Here is a 20,669-nt window from a genome sequence, read left to right as displayed (position 1 = left end):
TACTACATGTAACACAACAGTACATCATATTCTACTGTTACTACATGTAACATAACATCATATTCTACTGTTACTACATGTAACACAACAGTACATCATATTCTACTGTTACTACATGTAACATAACATCATATTCTACTGTTACTACATGTAACACAACAGCACATCATATTCTACTGTTACTACATGTAACATAACATCATATTCTACTGTTACTACATGTAACACAACAGTACATCATATTCTACTGTTACTACATGTAACACAACAGCACATCATATTCTACTGTTACTACATGTAACACAACAGCACATCATATTCTACTGTTACTACATGTAACACAACAGCACAGCAAATGTTTCTGTAGAAACGTTACATAAATAAATAACTAAATTTATTCTGTAAACTGCTTTGAGACAAAGTCAATTGTTAAAAGCACCATACAAACAAACAAATAAATAAATAAATAGGTTCAGTTTTCAAATGATGCGTTTAGGCCCATATGCTTAAGTTCTACTAATCCATGTATAGAATTAAAACAGAAACTCCTGCACACACACACACACACACACACACACACACACACACACACACACATACACAAACACACACACCCACACACACTTATGCATGCACATACACCCCATCATTCTGTACATCATTCAGTGCAGTAAATCATCCAGGTGGTTTAGAGAAGTGATTTCAGTCTTGCTCTGGGCGAGCAGCCCAGTGATAAATGAATAAATGCACTTATATACAGTATGCAAAGCGATCCTTTAAAGTGACTGTCAATGTAATTTTTGCTGCAAAACAGGAATATAAAATTCACATTGCCGGCCTGAGTCAGCTCTTCTGAGCTCTGTTCTTTTTAGTGGGTAATGTTGCTCAGCTCCAGGTTCTTGGTTACGATCCTGATATTAGGTTACAGAGAGTCTGTGCATGCTCTCATCCCTGTGTCTCATACATGTGGGCTTCTTCTGGGTTCTTCAGTGTTCTTCTCTCCTCACAATAACAGCTGTATGCAGCTGTACTCCTCATGACTCAGCCTGACCGGTAAGAATGGTGTGTACGCGATCACTAGAGTCCTGTTATAAAAACTGCCCCATTACAGCTGTTTTATACAACATCACTAATTTATGCAGTATGTTCAGTAAACCCACACAGACACGGTGTGAACATGTGAAGCTCTGACCTTACCCCGAGCTCAGGATTAAAGAGGGGATGCTGCAAAATAGCAACACCGTATACTGTGCAAAGTAAATGTTTATTATTATTAATATTATTAATGACTCAGATGAAAATAGGTTTTTGTTTTTTTGTAGATATTGAAGAAAGATATTGATCTTTCCAAAGGGTTCTTTTGTCAGTGTTTCTGTATTTTCAAGCTGAAAAGTATAACAATACTGGATGCTTGCTAGATATCTGTTTCTCTGTAACCTGTGTGTGCGTGTGTGTGTGAGTATGCGTGTGTTTGTATTCACAGGCGTTAAGACTCGTGTAAATCTTTCCCACAGAGACAGAGGGGTGAATCGGGGTTAACAGATGGCACCTGTGGATCAATTAGACAGAAGCCCATAATAACCATCATGACCCTGAACTCTACACTAATTAATGAAGGACACATGCCATAAATCTCACACCCGGCCACTTCATCATGACTCTCACACACACACACACACACACACACACACACACACACACACACACACACACACACACACACACACACACACACAAAACAAAGTGAGGTATTCTCTGTGTCTATGAATAGAAATGTCTATAGTCATTTTGTCAGACACACAATTTGCCACTCTAATTCTACCCTATTAACACCCGGATGTGTCACTTTGTTTCCCGATTCACTTCAATTCGATTTGTCTAATGCTTTTAACAATAGACGTTTTCACAAAGCAGCTTTACAGAAAGCCAGATCCCTAATAAGAAGTCAGAGGAGACAGTAGTGAGGAAAGAAACATCATGAGTCATGAGGAAGAATCCTTCATGATGAAACCAGCCTTTAAAGGGATCCTGTCCTCTTTTGATTGATAACAGATAGATGGATTATAAATCTTTACAGTATTCAGGTGTAGAAGAGTAAATTGACGTGACATACTGCTAACCCATACAGTGGTGACCCATACTCAGAATTTGTTCTCTGCATTTAACCCATCCAAAGTGCACACACACACCGCAGTGAACACACACACACCGTGAACACACACCCGGAGCAGTGGGCAGGCATTTATGCTGCGGCACCGGGGAGGAGTTGGGGGGGTTCAGTGCCTTGCTCAAGGGCACCTCAGTCGTTTGCCGGCCCGAGACTCGAACCCACAACCTTAGGGTTAGGAATCAAACTCTCTAACCATTAGGCCACGACTTCCCCCACAAAAACATTTTTGTAGCATTTTCAGAAAAACTGTCTAAATATGTTCAGTGTTATTTTGTACATTCCGCAAAAGACAAAAATCAGGTTGTTTTCTTTTACAAGGTCATAGACACTATATATCCGACCCAAACCTTCAAATAAGCACTTTGGTTACCATGGCAACCTGGACATTTACAGCATTTGGCAGGCACCCTTATCCAGAGCGACTTACATTTTTATCTTATACATCTGAGGGATAAGAGCCTTGTTCCGGGGCCCAGTAGTGGCAACCTGGGAGTCAAACTTACAACCTACTGATCAGTAATCCAACACCATAACCACTAGGCTAACACATCCCATCTCTTTTTTCACCTATGGACAACATATACATCGATTTAGTCAATTTGTCTTGTCTTTCTTGCTTCCGCTTGTTGATGGATTTGAATATGTGGCTAACTAGCTAGCTAGCTATCTAGAATAACAAAGGCTATGCTAATACATTCAAGTGGCTAATTACATTAAAAAAAATACATTCTTGCTCAAGAGGTTCGAATTATCAGAGGATTGTGAATATTCTCCTGAGATTCCCATTAGTATAAAACTTTATATAGAGATATAAAACACACACACACCTACACACACACACACACACAGGAAGTGAGGTGAGCACTAGTCTGGTTTGTTGATCGGGGGATGGGAGATGAAAGGAGAGGCTTCCTACTTCCTCCCTCTGCTCTGAATGCATAGGCTTTCAGTTCTGATGAAGCGTATGCAATTATGTGTGAAATAAAACGCCATAGTGACGGATGGCGAGAGAGCATGTGTACATGTGTGGGTGGGTGAGAGCAAGAAGGGGATGGTGGAGTCAAATGGACGTATCAGTGTTGACTAACGACACACCAGCCCTCCATCTGTTACTACACCCACCTGCTACTCAAATGCTTAGACGAGAGAGAGAGAGAGAGAGAGAGAGAGAGAGAGAGAGAGAGAGAGAGAGAGAGAGAGAGAGAGAGAAAGTGTTATGAATCAATGGGAGAGGGAGGAGAGAAAGGGGAGGGTGTGTGTGAGTGTGTGTGTTGGTGAGAAGGGAGGAGGAAAAGAGGCAAGGAGGCAGCACCAGACACCAGAGAGTGACGGAGAGTGAAAGGATAACCGAGAGGAACGACAGATCCAGATCCTGAGCGAGAAGCAGACAGACATAAAGAGAGGGATACAGGTAGAAGCTCTCTCTCTCTCTCTCTCTCTCTCTTTTTCTTTGCTGTAAATATCAACACAAAGAAGGAAACACCGTGTGTGTATTATAATTATATATAAGATATATATAATTACACACAGTTTATTTGTGTGTGTATGTGTGTGTTATTGTGTGTGTGTGTGTGTGTGTGTGTGTGTGTGTGTGTGTTCATCCCCGTGCCTGCTATCAGTGGATCTCAGGGACCTTTATTTCCTCTACTAACAGAGCAGAGCAGCACTGCAGACTGACTGCAGAAAAACAGACAGAGAGAAACAAAGGGATCCTCCTTTACAGAGAGGCAGACATGAGACAATGTTTTGAGGGGTGTGTGTTTATCTTGGAGTGTGTGTGTTAGAGAGAGAGAGAGAGAGAGAGAGAGAGACAACAGACAGACAGACAGACACAAGCACACACAGGCACCACATGTCAGGAAGTGTAATGGGCTGATTAGGTCTTTAGTGGTTTTATGGACACAATGTCCTGAGTGTGTGTGCAAGTGTTCTACGGTTCATATGGAATATTATATATATTTATTGTGTGTGTGTGTGTGTGTGTGTGTGTGTGTGTGTGTGTGTATGTGTGCGTGTGTGTGTGTTGGTCTAGCAAATAATGCTAACCAATATGGACAAGCTAAAGCATCGAAGCACTCAGACAACAAACAGATCTTGAGGCTGGATCTCAGGACTCATATAAAAAACAACTCACATAGTTATTATTCAGTATTATTATGCTGGGTTTTAATTGTGTGTTAAATTTAATTTGCCCAGTTTTTGCCCTAATTTTTGCTAAAACTCTGCAGTATTTTTTTATTTAATAATCAAGCACATAACTGATGTTAATGGCTTAATTATCGGAAAGACACTGAAGCGCAGCCAGCTAAGGAGCAGCAGCGGTTTATTAAGATTTAATATTTATTCACTTCGTTTAGCAGGAACGCTGTTTGTACACATGCTCATTCATGCTATTAAACACAACACACAAAGCGAAACAAAATCGTACAGATACACATCATGAACTTATATCATTTCCACTGTACATCTATTCAGGTTAGGTGCCTGCAGTAGCCTCAAGTTCCTGGTTGGTGTTCGATGGATTGTGCATTGTGGATGCTTTTCTGTTCACTATGTTTGTAAAGAGTGTTTATTTAAGTCACTGTAGCCTTCCTGTTGGTAAATACGGATGTCTAAGCCTACATCTGAGGTGTGACTGTTGTTCATTCACCCCAAAAACATGTCTCGAAGTGCTTATTTTTACTTTACAGTGCCTAAGTGACAAACATAAATCCCAGATATTTAGAAAAGATTAATATATCTCAGGGGGCACGGTGGCTTAGTGGTTAGCACGTTCGCTTCACACCTCCAGGGTCGGGGTTCGATTCTCAGGGGTTTCCTCCGGGTACTCCGGTTTCCTCCCCCGGTCCAAAGACATGCATGGTAGGTTGATTGGCATCTCTGGAAAATTGTCCCTAGTGTGTGATTGCGTGAGTGAATGAGAGTGTGTGTGTGCCCTGCGATGGGTTGGCACTCCGTCCAGGGTGTATCCTGCCTTGATGCCCGATGACACCTGAGATAGGAACAGGCTCCCCGTGACCCGAGGTAGTTCGGATAAGCGGTAGAAAATGAATGAATGAATGAATAATATATCTCAAAAGTATACTTCTATATGCTTAGACTTTACCTCCACCCCCTTCTAAGATCTACAATCTCTATGGGTAAAAATCATGCCTATGTATCAACATTTATATCTATTAATTATAAATAAATAATACACATAATACACATACTGTATGAGCTTTAACCAGTCTGCCCTTTAGTATTATTTTGCTTGTTTGTTGTTTTCCCCTTAAATTCATATGAATATGGAAATGAAGCTGTATCTGAAAAAGGTGAAAAACTGACCAAACAATAAGGTTTAATTTTGCCTCACACCCAGATTATCTTTTAACACTAAGTATGCATCAGTTGCAAACAAGAAACAAACTAAAAAAAAAATAATAAAAAAAAAATAAAAAATAAAAGCTGTGTTGCTTTTAAATAAATAAAATCTCATACACTGACACTGAGAAAGGGGAGAAGTCCAGGGTTTGACTGACACATGACAGGTCCGCCTTAAATTTGCTTTAATTTAAAATAAAGTTTAGTCAAAAATCTTTTGTAACAGCAGAAATCCCAATGCAGCTCAGATTTCTAGTCTACATTTTAGAGTCTGCATTTTAGAGTCTGCATTTGAAACCACCTTCACAAAGGATGGGTAGAGATTTATTCGACTCCATACCTCATTAGCTCCAGAACAGATGCATCTTTTTTTAGTTTTATTCTATACTTGCATTTTTTTTTGAAGGAAAGCCAGAAGAGCCGAATGTGGGGCAGCTGATTGGCCCAAGTTCACTTTTACCCTGTAGGATTTAATTCAGGTCATACAACAGTAAAAACTTAAAAGGATGTACTGCATGAGAAAAAAAAGGCTTTGGAAGCAGTGTTGTTATTGACCTTCAGGTGGAAATGTAGGTAAAGCAAGCTCAAAAATAGCTAGACGTCACCAAATATATCAATATGTCATTTATTTTCAAATCAAAACAAATAAATGTAACAAGGACACAAATAAAAATAATAATAATACTAAAAAAAAGATTGTACCACAAACAAACTGTTTATGTCTTTAGGGAATGCTATAAATTGTGAGTAGTTTGTTAAATCAAGAAAGCAGACCATGAGCAGTGGAAGTGAAGAGATATATAGAGAGATTTTACAGGAAAAATTAATGAGGTAATTAGTTGTTGAGAAGAATGGAGATCAGTGATTGGTTGTTGAGAACAGTGAAGATCAGTGATTGGTTGTTGAGAACAATGGGGATCAGTGATTGGTTGTTGAGAACAATGGGGATCAGTGATTGGTTGTTGAGAACAATGGGGATCAGTGATTGGTTGTTGAGAACAGTGAAGATCAGTGATTGGTTGTTGAGAACAATGGAGATCAGTGATTGGTTGTTGAGAACAATGGAGATCAGTGATTGGTTGTTGAGAACAGTGAAGATCAGTGATTGGTTGTTGAGAACAGTGAAGATCAGTGATTGGTTGTTGAGAACAATGGGGATCAGTGATTGGTTGTTGAGAACAATGAAGATCAGTGATTGGTTGTTGAGAACAATGAAGATCAGTGATTGGTTGTTGAGAACAATGAAGATCAGTGATTGGTTGTTGAGAACAGTGAAGATCAGTGATTGGTTGTTGAGAACAGTGAAGATCAGTGATTGGTTGTTGAGAACAGTGAAGATCAGTGATTGGTTGTTGAGAACAATGGGGATCAGTGATTGGTTGTTGAGAACAATGGGGATCAGTGATTGGTTGTTGAGAACAATGAAGATCAGTGATTGGTTGTTGAGAACAATGAAGATCAGTGATTGGTTGTTGAGAACAATGAAGATCAGTGATTGGTTGTTGAGAACAATGAAGATCAGTGATTGGTTGTTGAGAACAATGAAGATCAGTGATTGGTTGTTGAGAACAATGATTCTGACTAGTGGTTGAGCATCATAACAACAATGGATTATGATTGTAGAAAGAATTCACCTTAAAACCAACAAAAAACTAAAATGTTTTGTTGGTTTTGTTGCTATATTTAAATTTTTTTATGGTAAAAAGTGTCTCTCATACATCACAGTGGATTCTGCTAGTACATTTTTCACCTTTTTCACTCACCAGTTTCCATCACTGTTCAGGAGAAATCTGAATTCTGAAACAGAAATATCAGCGACATTGGTGCAGGCTTAAATATCCAGGATGCAATGCAACAACACATTACTCTGAGTTGACTCGGCTATTCCGTGATCTCTGAGATGACGAGTGATATGCTGTTGATGGCACATATGTAGAAGAGAGAGATCTGGAAAGAATAAAAGATTAAAACACCGTTGCATCACTGTCTTTAGCTACAGTTGAAGTAAGGCCTAAATCCCAATGGCGTGACGAGCAACATTCAAAAATAAATCAATATAACGTTAACATTCAAGTCATACAGCGTGTTATTTGGGCAAAATGACTGGCATTTTCACAGCAACAAACATATTATTCTGCATTAGAATAATGTTATCCTGCATCTTAGCCTAACCTAGATCTTAAACACAATGAATGTGAAGGAGCTGAATTTACTGTCAAGAAAGTCTAAGTGTAAGTCTACAAATGGAGAAGAATAGAAAGTGATATAAAAAGCAGAGTCTGTGCTCAAGCAGTTAAGGTTCTGGGTTGATGATTGGAAGATCATGGTTCAAGCCCCAGCACTGCCAAGCTGCCACTGTTGGGACCTAGAGCAAGGCCCTTAACCCTCTCTGTTCCAGGGTGCTATATCATCGCTGTTCTGACCCTAAACTATAAAGTTGGGATATGTGAGAAAATAATTTCACTGTGCTATAATGTAGATGTGACAAAAATAAAGGCCTCTTTTCTATCGTATACATAATGCTATGAGAGACTAAGTTCACAATAAGCAGGTTTCCATCTGTGGGATTTAGTGCAAAATTGTTTTAGCTGTTTGTCCGTTCAGGCAAATAGAACTTTCGGTATTGATACTTAAAAAATATAATTCCAGTATAATTGAAGTATAGTTAAATGATCTAACATACAAGTGTTAATGATACCGTTTTAGAACAAACGCATTAACATGTGAAAGCTGCTGTTATAAAAAATCATCAACACATTCTGACCAATCAGATGATCTGACGGATGCAAAACAGTAAGTAGATTTTATAGACATTATATAGACATTATATAAACATTTATAGAAGGAGTCTCGAGTGAGTAACAGTTAGTAAGATCAATACAATATGTGAAAGACTTCAGGACAGATGACTCTGTGTTTATTGATTCTTGGTAAAAATTTTGATTTGTTTTTTTTCAAGTGAGGACAAACTAAATGTGGGAAGCTGATATTTAAATGTTTAAATCATGTAACATGTTAAATGTTATGTGTTTATCAGGAAAGAACTTGACATTCCGCTATATTAAAAAGAATTATAAATTGTCTTTAATAAATTGATTCGATGGAAATTTCTGCTGTATACGAAGAACAAACAAAGTTATCTAAAGCTTATTGTGTAAGAAAATATTTAAAAATCTGCTTTATAAATTTAGAAAAATGAATGGATCAACATTTTTAAATGAAGGGCAAAATCTACACTTAAGTAAAATATTTTAGTGAACTCATTAAATAGAAATATGTATATTTACAAACTTAATTTATGCTGAAATGATAGATATTTTATATGAATGGAAATTCTGACCTTAAATTTAATACAATGATCTATGAATTATTTCTTATAGTGAATAATGTACTTTCATATACACACAAGAAAATGAATTTATTAAATTAAGTAAATTAATCATTACGGTGATGCTGCTTTTAAGGAAAATCAAAATACATGATTTTTTTTTTGCATACTTCATAATAAATAAGGATTATAATATGATGCTTTAAAAATAAAAATCAAACTGGAAAGCAAACTAAAAAAAAGAAAATTCGTACGACGGCTAGGGGGGCACGGTGGCTTAGTGGTTAGCACGTTTGCCTCACACCTCCAGGGTTGGGGGTTCGATTCCCACCTCCACCTTGTGTGTGTGGAGTTTGCATGTTCTCGCCGTGCCTCGGGGGTTTCCTCCGGGTACTCCGGTTTCCTCCCCCGGTCCAAAGACATGCATGGTAGGTTGATTGGCATCTCTGGAAAATTGTCCGTAGTGTGTGATTGCGTGAGTGAATGAGAGTGTGTGTGTGCCCTGCGATGGGTTGGCACTCCGTCCAGGGTGTATCCTGCCTTGATGCCCGATGACGCCTGAGATAGGCACAGGCTCCCCGTGACCCGAGGTAGTTCGGTAAGCGGTAGAAAATGAGTGAGTGAGTGGGTAAGATGGCTAATTATCTTCACTCCTGTTTCATACGATGGTCAGGAAGTGCAATACAAAATAAAAATTCAGAGAGCAAAATAATGAATGACATTTTACAAATGACATTGAAATTTACAATGACAAGGCACACAAACCGGAAAAGGTAAGTATAGTTTGCAAATGTAAGTCTTAATGCTGATTGGACGATACATCTGTCACTCAAAACATACAGGTAGTAGGAAATTATGTATCAAACTTTATTTCTTGTGTATGTGTGGAGTTCTGAGTTCACTTTAAATCTAAAAATAACATTTCCTTTGTCAAGCAAGAAAATTCATTCAACGCTACTTTGAAGGAGAACAGTCAACATTTCGCACTTCTTGGCCACCTTATTTTACACACACACACACACACACACACACACACACACACACACACACACACACACACACACACACACACACGGCATAAACAAGCTATGTATATCCCTTGTCTTCTGAATACTTGGTATAACTGATCCCACGAGGTGGAGGTGATGATATCACTGTTAGGACTCTGGGACTGGGAATGATGTTTTCACCCACTGAGAGAAGAAAGAGCCCTTTAGTGCCTAAAGCCCCTGTCATTGACATCACTGAGCGTGAGTTTGACACAGTGAGTTAGCAACTACAGCTAATAGTTATTAGATTGTCAGCAGGAGAAAATGGAGCTGGCCTGAATAAAGGAGTAATGTAGAGCTAATATATCCAGGTTTATTAAATTGTAAGCACTGTGCAGCAAATGTGTGTGTATCTGTGTGTGTGTGTATGTTCAGCTTCTCTTTCTTTACACACAGCAAAAGATACGTATGTTCACCTATAAGATAGAAAGCTACCATCTTTTCCTCTATTCACGCATCGTTCTCCATACGAGGATTAATATTTATCCCGTCTGTTTGGACAAGCCGCTGGAGATAATAAGCAGGCATTTCTGTAATAACAGACACTTCCTTATAACAGGTTTTATTATGTAATACTCTGCTGGGAACATTTGCAAAAATGCAAGTGCGGTGTCAAAGGTGTGGAACTGCATATGTGTGTGTCTGGGTGTGTGTTAGGGATTTGGACAGTATTGTGTGTGAAACTATAAAAAGAAAATAATATTTCATAATATATTCATCATAATTAATTAATTAATTAATTCAATACAGTAGAACCTCACTCACTCACTCACTCACTCATTTTCTACCATTATCCGAACTACCTCGGGTCACGGGGACTCAGGGGTCATCGGGCATCAAGGCAGGATACACCCTGGACGGAGTGCCAACCCATCGCCACGCAATCACACACTACGGACAATTTTCCAGAGATGCCAATCAACCTACCATGCATGTCTTTGGACCAGGGGAGGAAACCGGAGTACCCGGAGGAAACCCCAGATTCACGGGGAGAACATGCAAACTCCACACACGGGAATCGGGGGAGGCGGGAATCGAACCCCCAACCCTGGAGGTGTGAGGCGAACGTGCTAACCACTAAGCCACCGTGCCCCCCCACAGTAGAACCTCGACATACAAATTTAATTCGTTCCGGAGGTGAAAATTTGTATTTTTCCACAGGAAATAATGTAAATGCTTTATTAAGATTATACGTTCCAGCCACCCACAAATATTACCAGTGCTACCAATCTCCAACCCTGTAATCCTATTTTTGCATCTAAAAACAATCAGCATTTGGAAATGAGATGTAGATGTAGAAAATATATGAAATTAACAGGCATTACACTTCTCTTAACCTTAATTTATGATTTTTAATTACCTTAATTACTTAAGTTTATTAGTCTTTTTGACTAGTTCCAGGGTTTTTCTTCAACAAGCCTGCATGCAACAGTCTTGCCTTCTCACAGATCATTGCCTCAGAGATGATGTCACTGGCATTTATTCTCTTGTTTATCCACAGGAACAATAATTTCTTAATGTCCTCTAATAATGTCCTCTAATTTCTGATCTTTTTTTTTCTGAAGCACTGTTACATTTTTCGCTACGTTGGCACTGAAAATCTTGAAGAATTGTTCTTATGGTGGATGCTGCCTGGCCATAATTCTCTAGCATGATGATTTCTTTATTAAAGTGGCACCCTTTTCTTCCTATTGTCCTTTCTAATTTTTTTGGGACCCATGGTGTTAGGTGTTCAATAAATCTTGCACAAATTGCAAAAAAATACAAAAAAAAAAAAAACTGCACAAACACTAAACTTCATCAACGCCACCAATCGGTCAACAACAAAAAAATGCAGAAGATGACGTGGGTATTGTGGATTACATTTACATTTACGTTTACATTTACAGCAGTTGGCAGACACCCTTATCCAGAGTGACGTACAAACGTGCTTTTAAATTTCTACCGCTGAATATATTAATACAGGTTCACTATGTCACAGACTTAGGATTCCACCAACCTAAAATTCACTTGTGTTTTTTTTTTTTAATATACACAAACTGGGAAAAGTGCTAGTTTGAGTGTTTCAGGAAAAGTTAGGTCTTCACCCCTCATTTGAAGATAGTCAGTGACTCATTCAGTTCATTCCACCACCTCGGTGCCAGTACAGAAAAGAGTCTCTATGTACAGTATACCTTCCTCTTACCCTGAGAGAGGGTCCTCATGCTTCCATAAGTAATATAATTATATAGTTATAATAATTGTAGAGTATATAGTAATAGATTAATATATACAGTCACCCAGTATTGTCATGCACATGGACCATTTCTCTTCCATAATCCCGCTTTCCCTATCAAATATTTGCAATATAGAATAGAAACATTAATTTTGTCACATATACTATACGTTACAGCAGGGCCAAATTCTTTCTTCACATACTGTATCCCTTCTTCGGAGGTTGGGGTCAGAGCACTTGGTCAACCATGATACAGCACACATAAAGCAATGAGGGTTAAGGGCCTTGTTCAAGGGCCCAGCAGTGGTAGCTTGGCAGTGCTGGGGCTTGAATGCTTATTTTCCAATCAACAACCTAGAGCCTTAAACACTTGAGCTATAACTGCCTCTAATATGTTTTAGAAAAGAAATATTTCTGTACACCATATATACAACATCTGCTCTTACACTTTGCCTTTGTTTGTAGAAATGAATAGGTTTCCTGATTATTTCATATAAAACTTGGATGCCAAAGTGTATTTTAACTAAACTAGCCTAAACTAGCTGCCGCTTGGGTTCTGTATCGTGGCTGATCGTGACCCCAACTTCCTAACAAGCTGGGATATTTTTAGTGCTGTGATGAAAATGTGACAAATTAAACCTTCTTCTTTTTCTTCTAATAAAAATCCATCACTCTTCACACAACTCAGTGTTGAACTGAAGCTAAACATAATGCACTGATGCATTGTTTAATATCCCGAACATGTATTCCCTTAAAAATGTACAGCTCATTAGTTATCGGTACTGTTACTCATTATGAACATAGAAATTAAGCAGGAGCATCCAATGATTCACATGCAGACCACACACACACACACAAGTCAATGAAGATAAGTCTAAATGACAGTATTGATCTGTGTGTGCTGGTGTGCTTACTACAGTTACACTCAGAGACAGATGTTTGTGGTTATATGATGGAAGGAAAGAGAATACACTTGCTCTCTCTCTCTCTCTCTCTCTCTCTCTCTCTCTCGCTCTCTCAGGCCAGATTAGATGAGGCAATTTCCCTGTTTGACAAGAAACCATGTGATATTCTGTGAGGAAAAGAACTCTGTAGAATACTGTCATGTCATTATAATATTTTTACTCTTACAACTTCAGGTTACATTCTGAGAGCTGATCCATGATAGAAGCCATGCCGGTCCTCTCAGCAGGTGCAGGTAAAGACACACACACACACGCACACACACACACACACACACACACACACACACACACACACACACACACACACACACACACACACACAAAGTAGAATTTGTTCTTATTTCCTAATGTCTTATGTTTAGGGCTGCACGAGACACTGGCCCTGCTCACCTCTCAGCTGCGTCCTGATGCTAATCACAAAGAGGACATGGTCTTCCTCAGAGACGTTTTCAGTGAGCGGAGCCTGACTTACTTAATGAAGGTGTGTGTGTGTGGTACTTAAGTGAAGTACATGAGCTCCTGGTGCTATGATATAATTAATGTTGTTAAACTGTAATAAACTGTAATGGAGTGGAGTGTAACAAGCTGTGTATGTGTGTTGTGTGTGTGTGTGTCTATAGATCCATGAGAAGCTGCGTCAATATGAAAGGCAGAGCCCCACACCAGTGCTCCACAGCGCCTCCTCTCTTGCAGAAGATGTAAACATACATATACACACACACACACACACACACACACACACACACACACAGTTCCTCCCCAGCAGAGCTGAGTGCGTGAATTAGATTTACAGCACTTTAGATGTGAAAACTTTTCACTGTAATTTAGTCTGAGATCAGTCACTCATCTGTAATGGATTTAACAGGATGTAACAGAATCTGTCTGCAGACAAGATGTTTTTTCAGTCCATCTATAAGGAAGTCTTCAAGTAGAAGGAAGTCATTGGATTTCATTTAAGCACATCATATTTCACATCTTGTGTTAGCCAGCTAGCTAACATAAGAGAATTTCTCAGAAAGATTTTTTTTTTTAAATCATGGTCTTCATGGTTTAAATCAATGTTTATAAAGTTCATTGTTCTTTGCTACAGTAGCTAACTCACAAGAGAAAACCTGACAGGATTTTTAATTCATATTCAAGAAAATTCATGATTATCCAGAAATGTCCCTGTTTTTGCTTGCTAACTATATATATTACTGCTAAACTGATCTAGCTAAATAAGGAAAGCTAGCCTAGTTTCTATTTCTGAGAGAACTTACGAATCATATTCATATTCACGAATGGTTGCTAAAATTCATCAAGTTGACTACACTGTTAACGCTAACGAGATAACTATATCAAAACTAGCTAATTAAGGAAAGCTTACTTGACTGGATTTCTGAGGGGTCACCGGTAACAGTGGCAAGCGAACTAGGATTTGACAGGATTTTCACATAGTTAGCATCAGTATTCTCCTCATTTTCTCTTTCACTGCTATTTGGCTATTGTTATGAAAGTTAATAAGCTTTACTGCTATCTAAGTAACTAGCATTAGCTCACCCAAAGTAGCAGCTCATGTTGATATGACTTTATGTCTGCCTTACAGGAGAAAACATGACAGCATTTCTTGTCAGATTTCATTTCATGAGAGTTGATTTTGTATTTGAAGAGATTTAGTTAAAATAGATTCTGTTAAAAAAGATGAATGTAATGTCTTCCTTTAATGCTTGACAGGTTGCTGAGGAGCTGCAGAGCGGCCCCATGAGTGTTGAGGAGAAAGAGCTGCTTCACTTGCTGACATCACCTCACTTACGGGTATATGCTCAAATTCTAGTCATCAAATTCATCACATCTTAAGCTCAGGCACTGTATGTAGTTGTGGTAGTGTGTAGTTGCAATAGTGTGTAGTTGCAGTAGTGTGTAGTTGCAGTAGTGTGTAGTTGCAGTAGAGTGTAGTTGCAGTAGTGTGTAGTTGCAGTAGAGTGTAGTTGCAGTAGTGTGTAGTTGCAGTAGAGTGTAGCTGCAGTAATGTGTAGTTGCAGTAGTGTGTAGTTGCAGTAGTGTGTAGCTGCAACAGGGGTGTCAAGTATCACGCATTGAGAGTGACAGTCACGCATTTGGGTCTTTTGTCACGCTCTCCCGCCACACATCGTATTTCTCGTGCGTGGTCGGGGGTGGGGGGGTGGGTGGAATATTGGAGATGTCACGCTCACCTGTCTTCAAAACTTGAAAGCCCTGTTGCAGTAGTGTGTAGCTGCAGTAGTTTGTAGTTGCAGTAATGTGTCGTTGTAGTAATGTGTGGTTGCAGTAGTTTGTAGTTGCAGTAATGTGTAGTTGCATTAATATGTCACTGCAGTAATGTGTAGTTGCAGTAATGTGTAGTTGCAGTAGTGTGTAGTTGCAGTAATGTGTAGTTGCAGTAATGTGTAGTTGCAGTAGTGTGTAGTTGCAGTAATGTTTAGTTGCAGTAATGTGTAGTTGCAGTAGTGTGTAGTTGCAGTAATGTTTAGTTGCAGTAGTTTGTAGTTGCAGTAGTTTGTAGTTGCAGTAATGTGTCGTTGCAGTAATGTGTAGTTGCAGTAATGTGTAGTTGCATTAATATGTCACTGCAGTAATGTGTAGTTGCAGTAATGTGTAGTTGCATTAATATGTCACTGCAGTAATGTGTAGTTGCAGTAATGTGTAGCTGCAGTAATGTGTAGTTGCAGTAATGTGTAGTTGCAGTAGTTTGTAGTTGCAGTAAGGTTTAGCTGCAGTAATGTGTAGCTGCAGTAGTGTGTAGCTGCAGTAATGTGTAGCTACAGTAGTCAGGGTCAAGTGAAATAAATGTATTTCAGTGTAAGAGATAAGGTTTTCATTGAGCGTAATTTTTTAACATAATCACAGTGTCAGGAAGCAGCTCTGTGAAAAAGTAACACAATAATCATGTCTAATGTATTTGAAGGCCCTGTTGTCCGTTCATGACATAGTGGCGCAGAAGAACTTTGACCCCGTGCTGCCTCCACTTCCTGATGACTTCGACGAGGAGCTGGAGGAAGAGTCGGTCAAGATTGTACGTCTGGTCAAAAACAAAGAGCCACTGGTGAGGAGACGAAAGAGGAGGGATGAAAAAGAGGGAACAAGGATCCTGAGATTATTAATTTATTTCATGTGTGTCAGCATCTTAAAGGTTCTTCTGTAATATATATAAATTTGTTTTACCAATTAAAAATTGGTATATACGATATTGGGGTTTCACAAATGGCAGATATTTCACAAATGTTTATAACATTTTAAATTATTTTGTCTTGTCAGTGGAGGAAATTCCAACCCAACCTTACTAAAACTCTATATAACACTTCGTTCTTATCAAGTCAAAAACATGTTGCCTGTAACTGATGTCAGAGGGAATTACAGAATATTTCAAAAGACTGAATCCTTGGAATCAATGATAGTATTTTTAATCTATTTTCCTCATTTCTTTGCGTGGATGTGTGTGTGCGTGTTGTGTCGTATCTCTCAGGGGGCCACCATTCGGCGTGACGAGTCTACAGGAGCCGTCATCGTAGCACGCATTATGAAAGGTGGCGCTGCTGACAGAAGTGGTGAGTGACACTTCAATCAAAATCAATGCTAATTCATCTTGCAGCAGTTTCTGGTTCTTCTGACTGATATCAAAGCTTCAGGCTTTCTGGTGTTTGTAGCGCCTTGTGTTGTGATGGTACATGAGGCTTTTTTTAATGGTTCTGCTCTCTTTGTGTTAACACTGTATTAAATTCTCATTCTTACATTTAAACACGGTACTAGCTGAGACACTAATACTAAAATCCCTGTTGTTAGCTAGAATACAATGTATGCTAATATACTAGTTATACACCAGTTAACTAGCTGGTTAGAGCTGTGCTTCAATCTTCAGCATGTGTAGCAGATCTCGATTCGTTACCACCCGACATCAAAAAAACACGACCACATAATGGATGATCAATATCTGGATTTATTCCTTTAACATAAGCAGCGTAAAGCAAAGTTAGCATGTACACGTTGGAAGTCCTACTCTGTCACCCTTGCGTAGGAAAAAGAACACGTGCGATTTGAGGCGCTAAATAAGAAAACACCGCTAAAAGCGCCATTTCTATTTAAAAAAATGCTAAACATGTTGCCGTACATCGCAACAATCTTAAAGCTTCGAATTTTCTTAAACAGTACATGCAAGAAGCAATATAAACTCCCACGGTACACCACTACTTAAGGCCCCACATTCAACAATTAGTAGAAACTTCTAACACGAATCATTATTAAGCAGAGAATATAAACATAAGTTGTGACATAAATGACATTTAACAAGTTTTGATGTTAAATGAAGTTAATCCAAAATTATTTATTACAAATTGAACTTTTTTTTTAAGTCACATTTCCCAACCGGCTACACATTTAAAGTCAGAGATAAAGTCCAAATCAGCTCAGTTCACAGATGTTCAGAAAAAATATAGAAATTAAAGAATGCATCCTTGGATTTAGACACGTTACTGCGTTACATAAAACACACATAAAAGCTAGAAGACTTGCTGGGATGGTTTGTTTCCTATTTGCATACTCATAAATATTCATCGAACTTGGATTTATTTTATTCTGGTCCATTCAACATAACGTTTCCTATGGTTTAAACACACACACACACATATGTATTTATATACTATATATATATGTACAGTATATATGCATATTATATATACATTATATATTGTGTATTATGTTTAGATTACTATTATTAGTAGTAGTAGTTGTAGTAGTAACAAACATTTTCCAATTAAATTAGACTTCAGAAATAATTGCCAGACTGAACATTTTACCCCGGAGATGTGCTATATGGCATAAATGAGTGCACGTGCACACACACACACACACACACACACACACACACACACATTCATTATATATTATTTAAGCTTTACATAGTAGCTGAATTATGCATGTGGTTTCTTCTGACTCTCAGGAGTCCCATGAGATTCTATCAAAAGAATCAAAGAGACTCAGTAAGCACACGGCTGCTCCAAAAATATCACCACTGTTAGGCTTTGTGTGTGCAGATAGATTATACCGGTGATGCAGCTTTATCTGTCTTACTAAACATTCACACTAGTCAGTAGATACAGAAATTTACGCAAACTCATGAGCTGAACATGATTATTAATTATATGTGTCTTTGCTAAAGATAAATCTGACGCTTGCAATTTCAACAATTTGTTAATAAAAAGAACTGCAATAACTTTAGTGTCACAAATTTTGAAAAATCTGCAGCAAATCAAGCAAATAAGAGAGGGACTGAATAGTACTAAACACTTACTGAATAATAAAAGTGTGTGTGTGTGTGTGTGTGTGTGTGTGTGTGTGTGTCACTCTAATACCCTCCTTTAATGAAAGGAATGTTGTTGATTTGACAGAATTGGACAAAAATGTGAACAAAAGGCTACATTTGAGGAACATGGACAATGTTTGTAGTCTAACTGTAAAATCTGAAAAAGCTTAAAGGATTGTATTATTATTATTATTATTATTATTATTATTATTATTATTATTATTATTAAATGATTTAATAATGAATGTGATTTAATAATAATAACAGAGGATCTTATTTCTTTCGCCTGTTTGCAGGTCTGGTTCATGTAGGTGATGAACTTAGAGAAGTGAACGGTATCTCAGTAATGCACAAGAGACCAGACGAGATCAGCCAACTATTAGTATGACCATGATTATCATCTTCATCATCATCATCATCATCATCATGATTATCATCATTATTATCACATCATCATCACCATTATGATCGTCATCACCATCACTTCTTCATTATAGTCATCACCACCACCACCACCATTATCACATCTTCATCATTGTTGTGATTACAACCACCATCATCATTATCCTCACCACCACCACCACTACCACCATCATCATTATCTTCACCACCACCACCACTACTACCACCATCATCATTATCTTCACCACCACCATTACCATCATAATCATAACCACCACTAAATCATCACATTTTTATCATCAACATCATCATCATCACCCACCATCACCACCACCATTATCTTCATCATCATCACCATCACCACCATTATCTTTGTCATCATCACTATCATGGCCACCATCATTATCACCCACCATCACCATCACCACCATAATCTTTATCATCATCACCATCACCACCATCACCACTACCACCATCAACACCATTATCTTTATCATCACCATCACCACCACTATCACCACTACCACATTATCTTTATCATCACCACCACCATCACCACCATCATCATCATTATCATCAGCACCACCACCATCATCACCACCACCACCATTATCTTTGTCATCATCACCATCATCACCACCATCATCATAACCACCACCATCATCATGACAATCACCACCATCATCATCATCATCATCATCATCATCATCATCATCATCATCATCATCATCATCAGTGTCATAAAACACATTCATTCTATAGTAGTAACTGAATTTTCCTGTCTGGGTTTTTCTCTCAGTCTCAATCTCAAGGCTCCATCACGTTAAAAATCATCCCTGCTATTAAAGAAGAGGACCGTCTGAAAGAGAGCAAAGTAACTAACACAGAATCTTATTATCCTCAATCATTAAAGATGTAACAGAAATTCAGCTCAACTTCTCTTTCCTCCAGGTCTTCATGCGGGCGCTGTTCGATTACGTCCCTTTAGAGGACAAGGCCACGCCCTGTCAGGAGGCGGGGCTACCGTTTAAGCGTGGGGACATCCTGCAAGTCGTGAGTCAGGATGATGCCACTTGGTGGCAGGCCAAGAGAGTCGGGGACAGCAACCTGCGTGCTGGACTCATCCCATCCAAACAGTTCCAGGAGAGGTGAGGAGAGAGATTAGAGTTTATTTGTCAAGAAATAAACTCTAACTCTAATGTTATTAAATGAAATCTGTGTCACTATCACGTTACTTCCCTTTTCTCTATCAGACGCTTGACCTACAGACACAAAATGGGCAGTTTACCCAATTCCAAATCCACCAAACAGACTGCATGTGAGTATTTCTCTTAATTCTTCATTAATCCTTCATTAATTAATACGTCACTAATTTATATGCAGGACAAACTGCAGTCTTTCTTCTTGTAATTAACTAATATTAATTATTTATATCCAATTTATATAAAAAAATGCAAAAGAATTGTTACATAAAAATCAATAAAACAAAGTTTTACTTTACTTCAGTGATTCAGCTGTTAAATCCCTATGTATGGTCTTAGGGATTGTCTTGCAAAAGTTTGTGCACCCCATAGGATTACCATTGATCTTCAAAAACAGGATGTTACAGATGTAATCTGGTAACGTTTGTGTATCCTGCAAAAAAAATGAAAATACAATCCAAAATACTAAAAATCGGTGTTTGAATTGACTCACCAGTCCCAGACCTGATTTAAAGAAAGCAGTATATTGTACAGTACAGCAGCCGAGTTTCAACAGATAGTAAAGACATGATATGGAGCAGACAGAGAATGTGGACTGCCTTTAATATGAATATGAATGAATGTGTGTATGAGTCTTGTACACAGTAAATACACACATTTC

At 38.4% G+C, this 20,669-nt stretch overlaps 1 protein-coding gene across 3 annotated transcripts in view; it reads left to right on the top strand.

The window, feature by feature from the left end:
* The first annotated feature begins 3,458 nt into the window (after window positions 1–3,458).
* The window catches only part of mpp3a (MAGUK p55 scaffold protein 3a), a 31,222-nt gene continuing 14,011 nt past the window's right edge, over window positions 3,459–20,669 (top strand). For all 3 annotated transcript variants that reach the window (XM_060892001.1, XM_060892000.1, XM_060891999.1), the window contains exons 1-11: window positions 3,459–3,581; window positions 13,265–13,323; window positions 13,453–13,571; window positions 13,711–13,788; window positions 14,804–14,884; window positions 16,014–16,151; window positions 16,572–16,653; window positions 18,701–18,786; window positions 19,606–19,680; window positions 19,758–19,954; window positions 20,060–20,124. In XM_060892001.1, coding sequence (XP_060747984.1) covers window positions 13,287–13,323; window positions 13,453–13,571; window positions 13,711–13,788; window positions 14,804–14,884; window positions 16,014–16,151; window positions 16,572–16,653; window positions 18,701–18,786; window positions 19,606–19,680; window positions 19,758–19,954; window positions 20,060–20,124 — 958 coding nt within the window. In that variant the 5' untranslated portion in view covers window positions 3,459–3,581; window positions 13,265–13,286. The remainder of the gene's footprint in view (window positions 3,582–13,264; window positions 13,324–13,452; window positions 13,572–13,710; window positions 13,789–14,803; window positions 14,885–16,013; window positions 16,152–16,571; window positions 16,654–18,700; window positions 18,787–19,605; window positions 19,681–19,757; window positions 19,955–20,059; window positions 20,125–20,669) is intronic.

Source organism: Tachysurus vachellii, chromosome 18, assembly GCF_030014155.1.
Source record: "Tachysurus vachellii isolate PV-2020 chromosome 18, HZAU_Pvac_v1, whole genome shotgun sequence".
Lineage (NCBI taxonomy): Eukaryota > Metazoa > Chordata > Actinopteri > Siluriformes > Bagridae > Tachysurus > Tachysurus vachellii.
This window is presented reverse-complemented; position numbering and strand designations above follow the sequence as displayed.